Source organism: Alligator mississippiensis, chromosome 10 (assembly GCF_030867095.1).
Source record: "Alligator mississippiensis isolate rAllMis1 chromosome 10, rAllMis1, whole genome shotgun sequence".
In the NCBI taxonomy this organism is placed as follows: Eukaryota; Metazoa; Chordata; order Crocodylia; family Alligatoridae; genus Alligator; species Alligator mississippiensis.
This window is the reverse complement of record NC_081833.1, coordinates 62,996,224-63,015,862: the sequence shown is the minus strand read 5'-3', so window position 1 is coordinate 63,015,862 and position 19,639 is coordinate 62,996,224. Positions and strand designations below refer to the sequence as shown.

At 46.6% G+C, this 19,639-nt stretch overlaps 1 protein-coding gene across 1 annotated transcript in view; it reads left to right on the top strand.

Moving 5' to 3' along the window:
* The first annotated feature begins 7,244 nt into the window (after positions 1-7,244).
* The window catches only part of BEAN1 (brain expressed associated with NEDD4 1), a 119,958-nt gene continuing 107,563 nt past the window's right edge, over positions 7,245-19,639 (top strand). Inside the window, exons 1-2 of the mRNA XM_014595617.3 lie at positions 7,245-7,480; positions 8,483-8,557. Of these exons, the coding sequence (XP_014451103.2) occupies positions 7,450-7,480; positions 8,483-8,557 (106 nt within the window). The 5' untranslated portion in view covers positions 7,245-7,449. The remainder of the gene's footprint in view (positions 7,481-8,482; positions 8,558-19,639) is intronic.

Below are 19,639 nucleotides of genomic sequence, written 5' to 3'. Positions count from 1 at the left end.
GTCAGGTGGATGAGAAACTGGCTGCAGGACAGGACCCAGAAAGTTGTAGTGAACGGACCTGTGTCATCCTGGTGAGAAGTGGGCAGTGTAGGCAGTGTCCCGCAGGGTTCGGTGCTTGGTCCAGTACTTTTTAACATCTTTATTAAGAATTTGGGTGTGGGGTGAAGAGCTCACTGGCCAAGTTCGTGGATGACACCAAGTTATGGGGAAGTGTGGTCATGCTTGAAGATAGGCTGCAGATGCAGGCAGACCTAGACAGGCTAGCAAGTTGGGCAGATCAGAATCTGATGAAGTTCAATATTGAGAAATGTGAAGTGTGCCGCCACAGGACGAGCAACCCCCAACACACCTACCGGCATGGTGACACGAAACTGACCAGCACCACAAATGAAAGGAACCTGAGCGTAATAATAGACCACAAGATGAATATGAGCTGGCAGTGAGATGCTGTAGCTAGTAGGGCAACTAATACTCTGGCATGCATCAATCAATGCATCTCTAGCAAAACCAAGGAGGTGATTCTTCCACTCTACTCAGCACTAGTGAGACCACAGCAGGAGTATGGCATCCAGTTCTGGGTACCACACTTTAACAAGGACAGGGACAAGCTTGACAGAGTCCAAAGAAGAGCCACCCATACGATCAAGAGTCTTAGATAGCAAGCCATACAATGAAAGGCTGAAGAATCTGGGGCTCTTCAGCCTGAAGAAAAGAAGGCTGAGAGGGGACCTGGTAGCAGCCTACCACTACACTAGGGGAGTACATCAAGGGCTCAGTGAGCAACCATTCACCAGGGCACCCAAGGGGAAAACTAGGAGTAATGGCCAAAAACTCCTGGAAGATCAATTCAGGCTCAACATTAGGAAAAAAACTTTCACAGTCAGGGTGTCTAGACTGTAGTATAAGCTCCCTCCAGAGGTGGTGCAATCACCTACCCTGGAAATCTTCAAGAGGAGACTAGACAGTCACCTTGCTTGGGTCACCTGGCCCCCAGTTATGCTTCCTGGTTGGTGCAGGGGGCTGGACCTGATGATCTTCCAAGGTCCCTTCTGGCCTTACAGTCTATGACTCTAAGGTATACATCTATGGCAGAGGCAGGCAAAATACAGCTCACGGGCCGCATCCAGCCCACCAGCCTATTCTATCCAGCCTACAGGAGCCTCGAAAAATTTTAGAAAATTAATTTTTATCTGCCCCTGGCTGCCTGCCAAAGATGATAGGCAACCAGCAGCAGCAGGACCCAGCAGGAGCCTGTGGCTGAGCAGCAATGCTGCCCAGCTACACCCTGCTCCCAGCCCCCCACCCCTCTCCCTCCCTTAGCCCCCAACCAGAAGCCTCTGCAGCTTCTGACCTCGCGACCCTAGAGCTGTTCCTCCACCCCTCTCTCTTCTCAAGTGGAAAGGACAGTAAGATTGGATGGAGTGGGGGGGGAGGGGAAACACCTGCAAACAACCCAGCAGTCAGGAGTGCCATGGTGGTTGCTGGGCCAGGCTGGAGCCAGAGCAGGAAGCAGTGGGCAGCAGAGCAGAGGGAATCAGCTGCAGTTGTAGGTCTGTGGGCAGCTGCAAGAGCTGCAGGGGAAGCGGCAGGGGCCACGGAGAGTGGTGGGCCTGTGGGGAATGGTGCAGGAAGCAGCAGGGGGCATGGGGAATGGCCGGGGGCTGTGGGGAGCAGTGCAGGAAGTGGTGGGGGCAGCAGTGAATGGCAGGGACAGCAGGGAGCAGTGCAGCAAGTGGCAGGGATTGCAGGGGCTGCAGGCAGTGGTGTGGTGAGCAGCGGGGGACTCAGGATGCGGCGTGGCGAACAGCGGAGGCTTCCGGGAATGGCACAGGAAGTGGCGGGAACCATGGTGAGTGGCAGGGGCTGCAGGAAACGGTGCAGGATGTGGTGGGGCCCGCATGGAGTGGTGTAGTGAGTGGCGGGGGCAGCAAGCGGCAGGGGCTGCAGGAAGCAGCGTGGGAAGCACCAGGGGCCATGGCAAGCAGCAGGGGCATTGTGGAGTGGCAGAGGCCATGGGGCGTGGTGCAGGAAGCAGCATGGCAAGCAACAGGAGCTGCAGGGGCAGTATGGTGAGTGGTAGGGGCCACAGCAAGCAGTGGGGGCCATGGAGAGTGGCACAGGAAGTGGCAGGGGCCACAGGGAGCAGCACGGCGAGTGGCAGAGCCTTGGGGTGGGGTTTGCAAGGCTGCATCATGTGAGGCTCGCGTGCAGTCTGCTAGAGCCGCATGTGATGAAGCCAGCAGCCCAGCCCCGTCTCTCTCTCCCACCCCACCCACCATAACCCTATGCCCTCTCACATACCCAACACCCATACACCCCCTTACTGCCCACACACAACATGCGGTAGGACTGTATTTTGAGTTATTATACAGTCACCTCTAGATATACTTCGTAAAACACATAAATCAGTACAAAAATATTTTTAAATACAATTAAAATAAGTTATAGTAGATGTTTTATTTTTTTGTATTTAATTTGGGTTTTTTCCGGTTTCAAGATTGCAGCACTCTTCCTCCCAAAAGGAGTACTTCCGGGGCAAAGGGGGGGACTTCTGGTGGCAATGGTCAGGGGCTGAGCAGGACTATGGCAACCGGGGGTGGGGCAACTGTCAAGGGGTAGGGCTACCAATGTGGCCCTAGACAGCTCCCAAAACTCGGTAAGTGGCCCTTCTCCCAAAATAATGGCCCGCCCTGATCTATGGGCCCTGATTGAACCACTCTGGGACTGTCATTTGGACAGCTCTGTTTTACCTGAGGGGGTTGATCATGGTTTAGTTAGAACCAGCTCAGCTAAATCCATTGCTGCCATTTTTGAAACCCTGAAGCAGACAAGGCCCTGGACATATTGTTCCTGGCACATCAAAGCCTCTTCTTCTCTTTTTTTTCTCTGTTGTCCTCCTATACTTTTGGTTCGTGCAATTTGACTTGGGTCCCAGTCCAAAACCAGACCAGCCCCATCTTGAAGGCCTCTTTTGTAACTGAATATGGATTAGTCTAGCTGAGCATGGGTCTTAAGACTGGGTGGGAAAGGGAGGGCGGGATGTAGGATCATTTGACTGCTCTGCAACAAATTGGAAATTCTGTGTCAGGTTCAACTTTAATCCATGCCTACAGGAGTCAACTTTTCTGGAGATGATCCACACTTGGAAGAAGGTTCACCACTTCTACTGCCAGCCTAGAGTCAGTGCTAGCAACGGTAGGAATACAGGGGCAGACCAGACTTAGAAGATGGGTAGTTTTACATGGTAGGAAAACACCTGTATATACTCTCTTGTAGTATTTCCAGGGATTCTACCACTCCTGGCACTTCATTAATGGTAAGTCAACAACGATATTGCAGACAAGACCTGGACTTCTCCAGTCAGAGAAAAGATGTACGTGTCTGCCCCAACTGCCATTAAACAACTGCTCTTATACCAATACAGCAGGGTATTCTACCAAAGGCTAGTAACATAATCCAATAATTCAAGAACATGCATTTCATTACAATCTTTTCCATAGCAATACGATATAATAGAATGTATTTAAATATTATCCCCCAAATGTCTCTTTAAGCATATATTAAAATTATCAAAGAGAGTTCTCGTTATAAAATGGCAATTAATTTTGTCTTACAACAAATGGATAACTATGTCAAAAATGTGGCCATCCACATAGTAACACATCACAACCACTCCTTAGCTTTAATTCAGCATTTAGCCTCAGCAATCCAAAGAAAATTCTTAATCACAGGAGATAGTAAATGTGGCTGAGGAACCCTGTCATTTCAGTAGCCTATATTAACTGTGCAGCTTAGCCATAATGAAGTCCCTGGATTGAAGAAAATGTAAAATCATCCAGGAATAAAATTATCTGTCTTCAGCAAGAGCTCCTCACTGACTGCTCATTATTGGTACAAGAGAAAATAGTCACTAGGAATGTCAACCTTTCACAATTCCATCCATAATGAACATCACTGTGATTCTAATGTGAATATATCTGAGTTTCCAAACAGTCAGTCAAGATCCATATTTCAAAAGGTTAGGAAGAAAACATTCTGGCAAGACTGATAGAAAATAAAATGGAAATACAGTATGTAAATCACAAGGGAAAGACTGCCTTGAAATACAGATGCTCCTTGTTTTATGATGTTATTAAAGAGACAACCTAGTCTAAGTTTGAACAAGCACTGGTATGTGAAATTCTGAGTATTTCTGTCCTTACTTTAGCTCTCTGTATGAAAACCTAACAGTTTTCATGCAAAAGTAAACCGAAGTGTGAGTATCATCTTCCCTGAGATTCTCTTTTTTTATAATGAAGGATCTGTTTTGCCCAAAGAAAAGAGCAAAATATGAGGGAGTAACAATATAGCTATTCCCATAGAGTATAGCCCAGGGACCACAAATGGTTGCTGAAGTTTTGCACCAAGTGTTCAAATAGAGGTCTGACCTGAATTCAGCAATATGTGAAGGTTTCATTCAAGTGCACAAATGACCCAGAAAACAAATGGGAAGCACAAAAGAAGGCACCCTATTATCTTCATCTTTAAAAGGCCCTCTGAAATGATTTTTGGTAAATGAACAAGGTCAGCAGCCATAAGCAAAATCTATATTATGTAATGTGTGTCCACTGTCACGGTTACAGACTGGAGAGAGAGATATTCATACGCCATGATGATAGGTTTTATTGGATCATATTGCGCGCAATAGGTTATGATCTAGAAATAAAGCTGTGTTATGCTTGAGTTATGCTGCCAAATGGAAAGGTTCTTCAGAAGTAAACGTTCATATTTTAAAATGTGTGCAAAGAACGGTCACACATTGACATTTTCCATGATTCTCCTTCTCTCAAACCTATCAGTTTCACTAAGTGATAGTGAATATGTCTGGAGAGCAGGGACTGCAGAATTTCAATCTAGGCTGTATCACACTGATTCGCTGCATGTCACAGCCATGTCAAACATGGCTCAGACTCTTAGATCCATGCCTTAGCATCCAAATAAAAGCGGTCATTTTCTCAAAAGTATCGAGTGTCCACAGCTGAGGTTCTCAATGTTAGGGGCCTAAAGCTAGTCACCTACAGAAGAAACGTTTCTCAGAATGGCTGAGCACCAAACAGCTTTCCAATTAAATAAATGGGAGAAGATTAGTGCTTAGGCAGTCTTCTTATCTGAATCCAGACGTTGAAGTCTAAACATAGGTTTCTGCTTTTGTAGGTCTTGGCCAGAACTATTATTTTCTATACAATGAAATGCTATTGCCAAAATCCTAGCTGAAACCGAAATTGATGTTCATTCTACCTAAAATTCTTCTTGAACTTTAAAATGGATAAAACATTCTTAACATTTTGCCCTGAAGTATTACATAAAGGTAACGTGTAGAGGCATGTTAATTGCAGAGGCTCACCTAACATACTCCTAGAGGCACGGACCACACTCTATCCTTTTGACTGGTGCCTAGCACAAAGAAGCAGTCCATGCTGGAACAGGCTTACAAGGGTGAGGGTGACACACGTTATAGAATCATAGAATCGTAAAACCAGAAGGGACCTGTAAGATCATCAAGTCTGGTCCCTTGCCATGGGCAGGAAGTTATTGGACTCAGACAAGCTCAACCAAGTGCCTGTCCAGCCTCCTCTTGAACACCTCCAAAGATGGTGATCACACCACCCCCGCTGGGAGTGTGTTCCAGATTCTGGTGACCCTTACAGAGAAGACGGTCTTCCTTATATCTAGCTTGCATTTACCCTCTCTAACATGAACGCCGCATGCTCCCAGAGGCTGGGGGGGCACGGCAAGCTCCTGTATGTGACAGCAGCACTGTTGGTGGCAGGCGTGCGGTGGTGGCTGCCAGCGGTGTTGACGGCAAAGGCGGGGGTGAGGTGGTGAGCAGCAACCACCTGCCTGCTTTTCTCAGGGGGTGCACGTGCACCCGCATGCACCCCCTACATGTCGCCAATGCTCTATAAGCTTATGTCCGTTAGTCCTCATCCTCCCTTGAGGTGCCTTCCTGAAGAGTTGCTCACCTAGATCTTGGTGTTCATTCAGAGGCAGCTATCAAGTCACCTCTCAGCCGTCTCTTAGACTGAACAGGCCCAGTTCCCGGAGTCTCTCTTCGTAGGGTTTATCCGCCATGCCCTGGACCAGGTGGGTGGCCCTTCTTTGTACCCTCTCGAACTCATCCGTGTCCTTCTTGAAGTGCGGTGCCCGGAACTGGACACAGTACTCCAGCCAGTAGGTGGAGGCGAGAGACAAGCAGGAAGACGGTTGCAAGCAATACAAGCAGCACCAAATCCCAACTCATGCCTGCCTCACCGCTCAAGTGGTTTGTAAGTATGGTGGAAGGGCTGGGTGGGGGGAAAGATTTCAGGGAGGATAACAGCATGGTCTTGAGGATGTTTGCAGGGATAACATAAGGGCAGCAAAAGGGAAGGCAAAGAAACATCTAGTGAGAAGTAAAGGCAGCCTAATGTTTAGCGTTGGGTGATTTAGCCCTTCCCCTTGTTCTAAGGAGTGGGATTCCTGCCAGGCAGACATGACTGAGACTGTCCCTGGGGGACATGCTCCAGTGGGGCTGACAGACTTGCCAGCAGCGCAGCATCTACTGCAGCCTGCGCTCCAGCGCGTGGCAGCCATCCTCAGTGCCCCCGCATGGCACGACCCTCCCATGTGCCAACAACACCTCAGCGCTGGTGGCCCCACCCTGCCTTTCCCTGCTTCCAGCCACTGGCTTTCCACCCAGTCCTTGAGCTGTCCACTGCTGCTGACACACAGGCGATGCATAGCAGGTGCATGCGGATGCACGTGCACCCCTGTGAGAAGGCGCAGGCAGTCGCCGCTCGCCAACCCTCCCTTGCCACCGACACCACCGGCGGCGTCTGCGGGTGGTCCACAATTGCTGCTGGACGCTGCCAACGTTGCCAGGTCGCCCACCACCCTCCCCGCCTCCGGAGCCACACCGCATTCGTGTCCCACCGCCCTGCCTGTCTCCCAAGCTTGAAGCGACGGTTCCCACGCTGGGGGTCACTGGGGGGGTCTGCGGATGGGGTGTGGGGGGGTCATAAACGGGGTCAGGCAGAGGAAAAGTTGGGGAAGCCCTGGGAAAGGAGGGGCCAGGCCCCCGGGGGAGGAGGAGGCCCAGCCTCGAGGTGCTGGAGGAGCCCAGGGGAGGATGCACCGCCTCCCGCTCCCCGGCTGCGCCCGCCGGCCAGCCGGCCAGAGCGCGTGCAGCGGGCGGGGAGGAGGCAGCGCCGGGGCCGGGGCCGGGCTCGTGGCGCTGCGGGCGGGGGTCAGCCGCCTCCCTCGCCCCGCCCGCGGAGCCCATGGGCGCGGGGTGCTCGCCGCCAATGCTGCTGCTCCGGCCGCGGCCGCGGGAGGCGGCGGGGCCGGGGCCGGCAGCGGGGCCGGGGCCGAGGAGCGTCTCCTGCGGGCGGCTGCGCTCGGCTCCTCGCCCATGAGCCGCCGCCGGGGCGCATGGAGAAGACGGCCGCCTGCGTGTGCTCGGGTAAGGCGCCGACACAAAGCCCGGGCAGGCTGCAGCATCCTGCGGGGAGCGGGGGCCGCGGGAGCCGGCGGCGGCTGCAGGGGAGCGGGAGGGCCGAGCCGTGCACGGCAGCCTCCGCCAGCAGCGCCGTGGCCATGGCAGGGAGGATTTCCAGGGGAACTTCTCGCTGTCCCCACGCAGGCAGCTCCCCACAAGCTGCCTGGTCAGCGGGGAGACGCAGCCGGTGCTTGAGAAATGTCTCCCTGCCTAAAAGTAGGGCTGTAAGGGCAGGCTTGTGAGGAACCCGCCGGTGCTCCAGGTAAATGCGATTTACATCTTCGAAACTCTTGTGCCAGCGCTAGACGGCATTTGCTTGCAGTCCGGCGGGTCTTTTGTAGCCACAACAAGACTCGAGCTGCAGGGAAACTTTTTGGTGGGGGGCTGCGGGTGTTATTGAGGCCACGTTGTACATGGATTTGGGTTGGGTATAAAATGTCTGTGTTTTTAATAGTGAGATTCAGTCTTTAAAAGTGCAACTTCATCAGTGTTAAGCATGAAATACATTAGGGAAGTATAGATTTAAAAATTCCATATTGACCGTTTGACACACATCGATGCCTCATTTGTGCCGGATGAAGGTAGCAAATTAGGAACCCGTTGTTTTGTTTTACAATGGGAAGCGCTAATTCAGTGATTGACGAATGACTTAACAACAATTATTAGCACGTTTATATAACTCGTTGTTTAAACGTGGCTTTGGAAATCTTTGCGGCATCCAAGTCAGCTGTACTGTTACTAACTAAGATGGAGTTATTCCCAAAAACATACAGCAGCAACTCATTTATTTTATTTGTGCTCATTCAAACTACATCTGTAATGGATTCACGGTCTGAACAGACAATCCTGTCACTGGAGAGTGTGGGTGCACTTTAACAACACCATGTGTCATCAGATGACATCTGGCTCCAAAACAAAACAAACTGCTATTAAGGACCTTTTCTTTTCATTTTTTTCTCTCCTTAGTTCTTTTCTTCCATCTTCCCCTCATCTCTGGAAGCTCCATCCGTATTGGAATAGGCAGCAATTATTCCAATCTCTGTAAGTAGTCCTTTTTTTTTAAAACTGCTTTAATGGCATGCCTTGCAGTTCTGTACAGCTGTAGCTATATTATATTTAAAGCCCTCTACCAGATAAGACATCAATCCAGTAAAAAGCAAGTAGCTTTCTAAGAAAATAATTATACTAACAGGGCTATCCTCATTTATTTAGGGCTAAATTCTGCAATCTTTAAAGCAGCTGAACCTCTGTTTGAATGGGGCCTGTAAAATTTGGTGCCAAGTACAGTACTTTTCTAATTTATGTTTAATAGATTTGCAAGTTTCTTACTTTCAGCACTGTTACCTACAACTTTAGGACTTCCCCAACAACTGATATGCAAACTGGATACATTCACATCAAGATGTCCACTTATCCAGAAATTCCCTACCATTTTCAGTAATCACTGTAAGAGCAGAAGTGGCTCAAAATGGCTTTCAGTGACCAAAACAAATCAGAATACAGGATCTTTGAGCCATAACTGCTTTAATATTTTTTCTTTTTTATGGTTTCTTTTGTAGTAGTTAAATGAATTTTTTTTTAAATAGGCAATATAAACTTAAAAGTCCTAAATCTCTCCTGGATGTTAAGCATATTAACGTCAATGGAAATCCACATGGATGCCAGGGTTCATGCTAACAAGTTCTGATCAGGAGCCTCATAGGTGAAAAAAGAGAAGGAAAAAACCACCATGAAGGAAGGTTGAATTGCTAGGTTGCTTCTGGAAACTGAGCATATGAGCAGACAACGTAACTTAAGGTAACGATTACTGAAATAATGGAAATAAAACAAACTCCTCCATGATGAAACTTTAAAGGCTGGATCCTAGTCATGGTAGAAATGACTGTCGAGGTCTGCTAGACAGACAAGTCTGAAGTCTGAGAGACGTTGGACCAGCTGTCCTGTCACTTACTAGGGACAGACGCAAATAATTTCCAAAGTTAATGAAGCCACTCCCCATCCAGGCCTAGTAACTAGGGGTGTGCAAAACAGGCCCTATTCGATTTGGATTTGGATGTGGCCCAAATCAGGATCAGTGATGCAATCCGTTGATTTGGATCACCATCCCCAATTCGATTCGGTCAAATCTGAATCTGACTATTTGATGCTGATTCGGCGAATCAGCGATCCGGACACAGGCACAGCTTTAAAAGTTTTTCTACATACCTTGAGGTACCAGGCATGGCTCGTGATCACTGCGGTGTTGGGGCGCATGGAGAATCCCACAGGAGCACAGGGGGCTCCTCAGCGTGTTTGGCAGGGAACCTGGACACGGTTTGCCGGGGAACATGTTGGCAGGCCCCCCCCTGCCCAGCAATCAGGCACAGGGGGACCCCAGGTGCCCCCCAGGCCCAGGAGGCACCAGTCACCCAGCCAGGGGGCCCCCAAGCATGCTCCCTGGTGGACCCGGAAGTGCTTCTGGTCCACTTCTAGGTCTGCTGCTGAGTGCACTGGGGAGTCCCCCGTGCTCCTGTGGGACACTCCATGCGCTCCAGCACTGCAGCAATCACGTGCCGCCTGGTACCTTGAGGTATGTAGACAAAATATTTAAACCTGTGTCTATGTCCAAATCGTTGAATCTGCCTGAATCGATCGGGAGAGATTAAAGGGGCTTCAAATTTGATTTGGATTCAGAGATTTGGGCACCGAATCAGGCCAAATCTCTGCCAAATCGAATCAGGAACCAAAGCTTCGCATAGCCTTAACAATCATGATCTCACTCTCCCCATTCCTTCCCCGGCAGGTAATTAATAGCTGGGCCAAAGTCATAAACTTGAAATGTGGCTTGTCTGGGGCTCCTGCTAGGGGAAAGAGCAGCCTATATAATGCTCTGTAGTATGAATTAAAATTTAAAATAACAACTCTTCCATGCAGAAGAGAGAAGAAAGAACCGCGGCTGTAATCCCTAATATGCCAACCAGTGCAGCCTTACTGATACACTGGGGGAAGGCTTTTCTATCAGGTACAGGGCTGGTGCTGATTACTGCCAGAGAACTGGGAAGACTAGGAAGCAGATGACAACTCTCTTGCCATTCTCTGTCATTCCTAGTCTGCTTCTGAGAACTAGAAAATGGCAGGAGAGCCACCATCTGCTTCCTAGTCACACTGCTTGTGGGAAAGAAGTTAACTGACACAGAGTCAAAGTCAAGTTAAAAGTCAGGATTGTGGCAGCATGAAATGTTTGTCTCAACTCCCATGTTAATAGCAATAGGTGGAAATTCGGTATTGAAACTAAATAGAAGAATAGGTTTTCAGCTACACAAAGTTGCAGAGTGTTCATTGACAAATTTGCTGGCCAAAAACAATGTTTTGATTTCTCAATGGAAAGGTAAACATCTCTGGAAAATGTTTATTAAAATGACTGTACAGTGACTTCAAAATCATTGTTAGTTTTAGTTGAGTGTCCAGTCACAAACCTTAGTACTTACTGGAAATGCCTTGGTGAACATGGGCCAAAATTGTTCACGTATCTAGCAAAGAAAGCAACTTGTCCCTTTTAAGCAAAAAACAGGGCAGAGTTGCACCTTATAGACTATTTCAGAGATGCATAAGTTTATGGTTATGGTTCGTAGTTTGAAACATCTCTGAATGAGTTAGCCTGTAAGGTGCAACTTGGCCCTTTATTCTGCCTGATCCAGATTAATGTGGCTAACTACCTTCCTCTGTCTATTCCAAGCTAGCTTTCCTCCCTTTCAGTCTTTTACCTCTGTCCAACAAGCTTTAGGATCATCTCCTGCAAAAAATATATAATTTAAGTGCTTTTATTCACATAATTTTTAGTCAATTTAATTAGGTTGTCCATACAAATCAGGTATTGTGCCAGAGAGCACAATGAATAACCAGAGAGTCAGGTAAGTAGTCATTTGTCTGGACAAGTCAGGATAAATAAGCGTATACAGTAGGCAAGCTGTGGGGAGGGCCTGTTTAAAACTCATGCTTTTATTCATTGTTAGTACTGCCTCCTCATGAGCTTAGCAGGTTTTGAAAATTTGCCCTCACTTAAAAGATTTAGCTCACAAAAAGCATAAAGGGACACAAATATTCAGAAATACAATGGCTTTGTCCCTGCATTAGAGTGGAGCCAAAGGGCAGGGCCATCAAAAGATAGCAGCTGAAAAAATTCTGCAGAAAATCCTACGTCTAATCCTACACATCCTTCACTAGGTGCTTAGGAGCCTGACCCTGCAATGCTCTACTCAGATCTCACATACACACAGCAGCAGCCCAGCTGGCTCCCTGCTGGGTTGTCATTGACTACAGAGCTGCCAGCTGTGACTCCAAAGAGGGTAGAGGTTGAGCAGGCATTAACTCATGAACAACCAAATTCTTATCCCGTTCAACCTGAACTATCTGCTGTTGGTGGCAAACCCTGCTACTCCTGCTCAGTAGGCTCCAAACATAGCAAAATCAGTGCAGTTCCCAGGAGACCCAGACTTAGTACACCTGATGCTCATGGACCGCAGTCACTAAGCTCAGTGAAGCACAGATCCCAAGGAAGTGTGGGGATATGGTCAGGTGAACTCTGTAGAATCCACAGGTTATTCTCCACCACATCCTGCAAGTCTGACTTGGCTCTGCTACTGCTTAGTAGCCAAAATAAAAAGTATAAAGCCCTCTCACCCCAGCTGTGTAGTCATGTGCGCTGGGACAAGGATTTTGCCCCTGCAGCAGCATTTTCCCCCTGCATGTGCAGCACTGCCACTGAAAGTGCCCAGATGATTAAGAGGATGGAGCTAAACCGTTCTCAGTGATGACAGAACAAGGAGCAATGGGCTCAAGTTGCAGCAAGGGAAGTTTAGATTGGATATTAGGAAAAACTCTCTCATTAGGAGGGTGGTGAAGCACTGGAACAGGTTACCCAGAGTGGTGGTGGACTCTCCATCTGTGGATGTTTTTAAGGCCCGGCTTGACAAAGCCCTGGCTGGAATGATCTAGGTGGGGATGGTCCTGATTTGAGCAGTGGGTTGGACTAGATGACTTCCTGAGGTCCCTTCCAACCCTAACTTTCTATGATTCAATGATTAAGCCACCAACGCATTTCCTTTTGAGCTGTGCTTCACTGTGCTACCCAGGCCAGGCCAACTCTTCCCACCTTCACCTCTCCAACATTTGTTCTTGCAACAAGAAGACGAAAGCAGCCCTAGGTAACTGTTGTATGGCAGGCAGGGCAGGGGGAGTAGGCCACCTGAAGAGGTTCCCCATATCCTGGTCCACTTTTCATCCAGTGTAGTCATTCAAGTTTCACTGCAGTGAGACCACTCGGTGCCCATGGAGGTTAGGCAAGAATACAGCTATTAAGCGTGCAACAGTAACTTAGTCCATAGCAGATAGGAACAGTCAGGTTGTGTGACTGCTTCCAGAGCTCCTTAATTGAAATCTGTTTTTACACAGATAATTTGTAGAGCGATTAAAAGGAATCTCTCACTTTTCCTCCACACTAGCTACCCCCAAGGTCTCTTGCACACTGTGCAAAAGGAGGAAATACGTTGGTTTAATGGCAAAAGTGGTGATGATATACACAAGTCAGGGCTATTCACAAGCCTCCAAAACTAAACTCCAGTAATTCCTTTATCTTCTCCCCTAATAAATTCTTCCCTATTCAGCACCAACGTGCAGCCATTTCATTTTACAATGACTTCAGCTCATCCTACTGATTCACATCAAGTATAATTTCTTCACATTGAATGCACATAAGACTACAGTCTGTACTAGGAAGGTATCAATTTCTCACTAAACCTGACTACTTTTTCATCCCATTTATTAGAACTTCAGCTGACTCATCTCCAAATCATTCATTTCTACTCTAAGTGGTGACTTGGTGGTTTAATTTCAACAGTTTTCCCCTCCTGGGTTTTTTTTTTTTTTTTGGATGCTGCAGAGAATGAGATCAGAATGTGTTTTGCCTAACTAAAGGTACATGGCCCAACTCTCTTTTCACTGAAGTAAGTGGGACATTTTCCTTTGTCTGTTTTTGATGAGGGCAGGATCTGATCCAGACAGTGAGGAATGAGGTGGAGCAGAGTGTGGTACATTTTCCTCCAGTTGCACAGGGACTGATAATCCAAAGGTCCAAACAACAACAGGTTTTGCATCCTGTCAGTGCCTAAGGGCCATATTTTCGAAGGTATTTGGGCACATAGTCTGCTTACAAACTTAAAAAACCCCCCAAAAACAGCACTTTACTTTAAACTTGGCACACTCCCAGGCTGAGTCCAGCACATACCCAAAAGAGGCATTGCGTTAGTTGACCCGGCTTGCCCAGCATCTGTATAGATCAGGTACCTTAGTGGGGGGGTTTTGGAGGTTCTATCTAATAGCTGATTGGATCAGTTTTAGATAAAAGTACCAAAAAGCCTCGGTGAAGCACCCAGTCTATACAGATGCTGTGGAGCTGGGCTGAACTAATGTACTGCTTCTTCCAGTAAAATGTGTTTTTTGTTTGTTTTTTTAACACCTGTAAGCAGCTATAATCAGGCAGATAAGTGCTAAGTAAGATTTCCAAAAGCACCTTAATGGGTCAGACACTTCTCAAGAACAGTTTGGTTTCTCATGGGACTTAGAGCACATTTAAAACAGCTAACTGCACTGTTATGTACCTACCATATTTACTGAAATAGAAGATGACCCTGATTATAAGATGACTCCCCAATAATTAGATTCTATATATAAGAAATTTATAAATTTTTAATAATTTTCCAGGTAGAGAATCTACTTATTGGAGGTTGGCCTTGAATTTGTCCCCCTCTCACCGCTATAGCGGGGAAAATAAATCTGGGGGATCAGGTAGCCCTTTGCTCATTGCTTTCCTCCAGCTTTTTCCTCTCTCCTTACTGTCAGACCCTGTTCTCGCTAAGCATGTGCTACTGAGGAGTAAATCTGAAAACAACAACCTTGAAAGTAAACATGGCTACAGCAATTTGCATATAGTATCCATACACTTAATTGTTTCCAGAATTGATGCATGTTATCTTTTTTTTTTTAATTACTGCAAGTTTTAGCACAGGTATTCCATAAACACATTTGAGCAGCACTTTGGCACCTACCTACATTAGTTTAAAGCCAAAGGTTTGTGGTTTATCACATACCTCATTGAGCTGGGCCCCGCCAGAGTCAACAGCAGGTCAAGCCATAGTGACCTCACAACTCAGCACTGCTCAGCATGTGTGTTCCAGATACCCGCCACAAAGGACTCATGTTCTGAGTAGTCCCCACTCAAGACTGGAACTGGGCATTCTTATTACAAGTATTGGGGTGCTCCAAAAGTTTATATGAAGATGAGGCGCATGGAGGGTGGGGTCACACTAATCAGATGCACCAGACTGAAAGAGAGGGTGACAAACGGATTCTGGGTGAACTGTATGAAATATTGTGGTTCACCATGACTTGAAAAAGGGTCAGTGGTGATGGGGACTACCCTTAATGGGCACTACTATATGTCTTATTCAGATGGGCTACGCTGACGTATTCTTGCAGTAGGTCTCCATTAGGATTTTTGGCACCAGGAGGGGGCGTCGGAACTTGTTCCAGTTTCTCTGAGTGCCAGCTTTTTAGTGCAATACCTCCAGGCCCAATGCTCTTTCCCTTCTGAAGAAGCAACTACCCCTGTGACCCTGCCCCCTGCTTTTTTTTTTTTTTTCTTTTTTAAAGGACCACACAAAAAAAATCTTCCCATTAGCATGTTTGCTTAATGTGGGCCATGTGTTTTATAGTCAGGCTCAGTGGGGGCTTTAAATCAACTTCATAGTTGGTTTCCATTGCTGAGCACATGCTGCTTTTGGCAGCAGCTTAAAGTAGATAATGTATTTAGTGAGAGATCCTTGTATGCAATTATAAGACGAGGGGGGCTTTTTCCCCATGCCAGTTGCAGGGGGAACCTCATCTTATATTTGAGTAAATATGGTAAATATATTTAAAAATCTGGCCTACAGCTTTATAGGTGGTATATGCAGATGATTCTCTTGACCTTAAAGGTGTTTATGCAGGTTGTAAATTTAGCTCTAAGACTTCAGCCATAGCCTAGTAACTAGTGTATAGCTCCACAAGATCCCTACAAGCACTTTTTAAAATAATAGAGTTATGTGAGGCACCTGTAGTCTTCAGGGATCTGTGCTGAACTGAGCAACTGCTCAAGCCACTCCAGTGCCTGCCTAAGCACTTTTGTTTAAGCATGTATCTTGGCTATATGATGTGTTTTGTGGGCCAAGTGCCTTTTTATAATTTTAAAAGTCTCTTATCTTTTAATTACTGTTATTAGTTGTACACATGCTAATCCTTTTCCTTCTATCACAAAACCCATGATTTTTGCTTTAGGCAAATGTTTTCCTTCTTCATTTTAAAAAAGATACAGTACATATAAAGAATTTGTCAAATATGTGCAATTTTATCATTCCCTGATTCTCAGTTACCACTTCTTTTTAGACTGCTTTTCCTTGTATTTCCTCTTTGGCTTAGAGGAAATAATTCCCATTTCAAGTATCTTGTTTCAAGAATAGAGTCTTGCCCAAGGTCATACAGGAAGTGAGTAAAGAATTGAACCTAGTTTTCCCATCCAGTGCCCATGCTTCCTCTCAGTAACATGATCCTTTATATATAGTATTAGTTACTGTCTTGTATTAGCTTTGGTGTTGAAGGGATGGACTACAATTCAGTTATTTTTGGGCTACACTATACTGGCAAGAGCAATGGCAGAGACATATACAATTGTCTAACTCAGAGAGCACACTCCTGTCCAGTTCCCTTCTTTGGGACATGGTAACCTAACTGGTCCAGGCTTACAAACCAGTGCAGGACTCCAGAGCCTTCCAAGTCATCTATTCATGCTTCTTCCAAAACTCCATCCTGATGAGCACCTTGGTTTATATTTTAATTCTTTTGGGACAGTTAAAGCAATATAAACTTTGCATAGGAACTTCTAAGACATACACACACAGTTTCCCTTAAATAGCTCAGGAAACTACAAATCTAAGCAAATCACCAGACCACTCTCGTCTCCTATCGCACAGAGCTAGAGTCATGCCAAGGTTCTGCAAGGCTTTGGTTTTGTATCTGTACCCTGGAAAAGAAGGCCTTACTTCTCCAGCTCTGCCTTTCTGTTTCTGGCAGTGAAATAGCTCTTTCCACACAGCACAAATACAATTTTGGTCATGAGCCTCATGAAAACCCAAATCCTCATTGTGCTGCATTCATGTACACAACATGAAAAAGGACAGAAGAGTCAAACAGGAAATAAGCCACTTTAACTTTGCTCCACCATTTTGACAGGACCATAGGATTCAGCAGTCTTCAGTGTATACCATCAAAGCAAGGTATCATCCATTACTGAGAGGTTCAAGGAACCCTGACCTTCCACACGTACCGCTCATTAACCCGCTATGATGTTCATTCCAGCCACTGCTGCCTTTATGGCATTTCCCAGGGATGTTCTTATCATGTTGTTTTTGTCCTTACTCTTGTGATCATCACTGTATTGTCCAGTCTATTCCAGTCATCCTGCCTGAGGGTCCTAAGCAATGTTCTATCATTTTTTTTGGCCATTCCTATCCCACATTTCAGTTGAGATTGACTGTGTTTTAGGAGCAAGATTGTTTTAATCTTTGATAGGCTTAACAGAGTGCTGCAGCCACAGAGGAGCCTGCACGGAAATGCAGATTCCATGCATTTACCATGTTTCAGAGTCATCTTAAGCACATGGGAGGCAGAAGAATTAGATAAGGCAAAGCCAAGGGGATTTTCCTCCTCATATTAACACTACACTAGCAACTCCAGTTATGGATTGTTGCCTTTGTAGGCAGGGGCAGCGTGGTATTCAACACTACTGTAATGGTGTCTGCTGGTGACAAGAGATTCCTGTTGCTGAATTTTTGCAGGAGGTTGGGGGAGGATATATAGAGACTAAGTGTCTGAAATGGAGCATGGGATGCCAGAAGCTCAGTAAGGTGGACAGAAACCCACACAGGGCTTCTAGTAGGAGAGAGAGGCCTGAGGAAACAAAGGTTATGCTGCGAAAGAGGACGTGAGCATCAGAATGGCACAGGAGACTCAGAAAAAGCAAATCCAGATGGTAGCACCAAATGATCTAGCAAGCATGATCTGAGCTAGTGATTCCCAACCAGAGCGCTGCCAAATCCTTTGAAGGGTGCCATGAGATGTAAGGAGATGAGCAGATAGGCAGAAGCTCATACTTGCCCCTGCCTGGCTTATCCCCTACCCCCGCCACCCAGTCCCTCTGCAAAGAGGTAAGCACTCTGATATATCAATAAGCTTTTGAAATTGGGTGCCACTTAGATCACAGAAGTTATGGAAGAGTACCTCAAGTCCAAAAAGGTTGAGAACTGCTGATTCGAGCAGACAGGAGAGACAGGAAAATATTGGTGGGAATGCAGCAAAGGTAAACAACAGTGAGAAAGTCAGAGATACACAGAGGAGACATGGGAACTACCAGCCCCTGCTTGTGAACATCATTTTCTCCCACTTTTAGCAATGACTATCACAGGCAAGGACTCAGGGCATGACTGCACAACACCCAGCTTCAGGCTGTGCACCACTCAGCAAATCTATTTTTCAAAGGGTTAGCTATCAAAATTGCAGTTCAATGAGATACAGAAGCTCCTGTGGACACATTACCAATAAAGTTCCTACTCCAAGGCTTGGATGTCAATTCTTTGCTTATTTGTTTCACTGATAACTTTTCCTCCACTATTTTCTGTTGGTAATATTTTCTTTCCATTGTTTTTATTCCCTTTGGGCTTTTTACACTTGCCATCTGTCTTCTTTTTTAATTATATTTTTAGCATGAAAGTATGTAAATGAACATAATGGGGAAGAAGATAGGGACGTGTGCGCTGAAGATTGACAGGCCCTAGGACTCGACTTTCCTTTGTCTCCCTCACTGGGGCTTGGCACCATCCATGCTGATCCTTTTACTCTGTTTTCTCAATGAATACATTTCCACTGCTGGTGTGAATCCTGTCACCTCCAACAACACACCCCACCAGGCTCACATGCCATATGTAGGAAATGCTGTAAGACACAGTTGCCAAGTATCTCTCCTATTTGTATTTCCCCACAATTTTCAATGTGGCTGAGATTGGTTTTGTGCCCCCTGCCAGGAAAGGAAAGAGAGGAGCCAGATGAACCCTCTGGGATGCTGATCCCAAACTTTTGAGCTTGCTAAATTCATGCTGAAAATGTTGTACGGTCAGAAACACCAGGAGAACCCTTTGTGTGTGGGTTACTGGTGGCCCTAGAGATGTGTGGAAATGGGAAATTACACAACAGAAAGTTAATCAAACTTTATACAACCTATACAATAGCTCCCTGGGGTTCCTTTCAATTCCTTTGTGGAAAGTCTGCTTATTTTTTAATCTTGAATGAGTACCCACTTGTATGGCAAGGCGGCTATCGGGAGCTGAAGTAGCATCTTCAGGACTAAAAGTGAGAATCCCTGCAGCTTCCTTGCAGTGCCACTGGCAGACTATGGGGGTGGGTTAGTTGGTACTGCCACAGATATGGCTGCACTGATTCCACTTTATAAAGCGACCTGTCCAAAGCAGTGCAGCGTGCATAAGGATACCACTCCGGAGCAGTCTGTTTGCCTGAGGGTCTATGAAACCTAAAGAATGACAGTTCCTTTAAAAGACCTGAGCTCCTCCTATAAACTCAACCCAAGCTCTTTGCGCAGAGACGGGGGTTAGAGACCAGACCATTAGAGAAGGAGCCAGGGATTTGCTAACGTTGATTCTATGGATCACGGATCATGCTTGTGTATCCCAGAGCATCAACACAGCCCACGACCTTCTCCACATCCTGGTCTGGGTACCTCCTTCTGCAGGCAGCAGATTCATGCTGTGACTATGCTGGCATTTATTTCCCATCTGGCAAGTGAAAGCTAAATCCTGAGGCCAACTGGACAACAGAAGCCATGGATAACAAGTTAATACTATTGGCCTGTCAGACATGCTATCGTGTCTGGTGCCACAGCAGTACCTGGCCCCCAGTTAGAGTAATCATCATTCCCATAGATTTGTCTAGAAAGTTATCCAAAGTAACATCTGTGCTTTGTCTGGGATGCAGTTCCAACAGGAG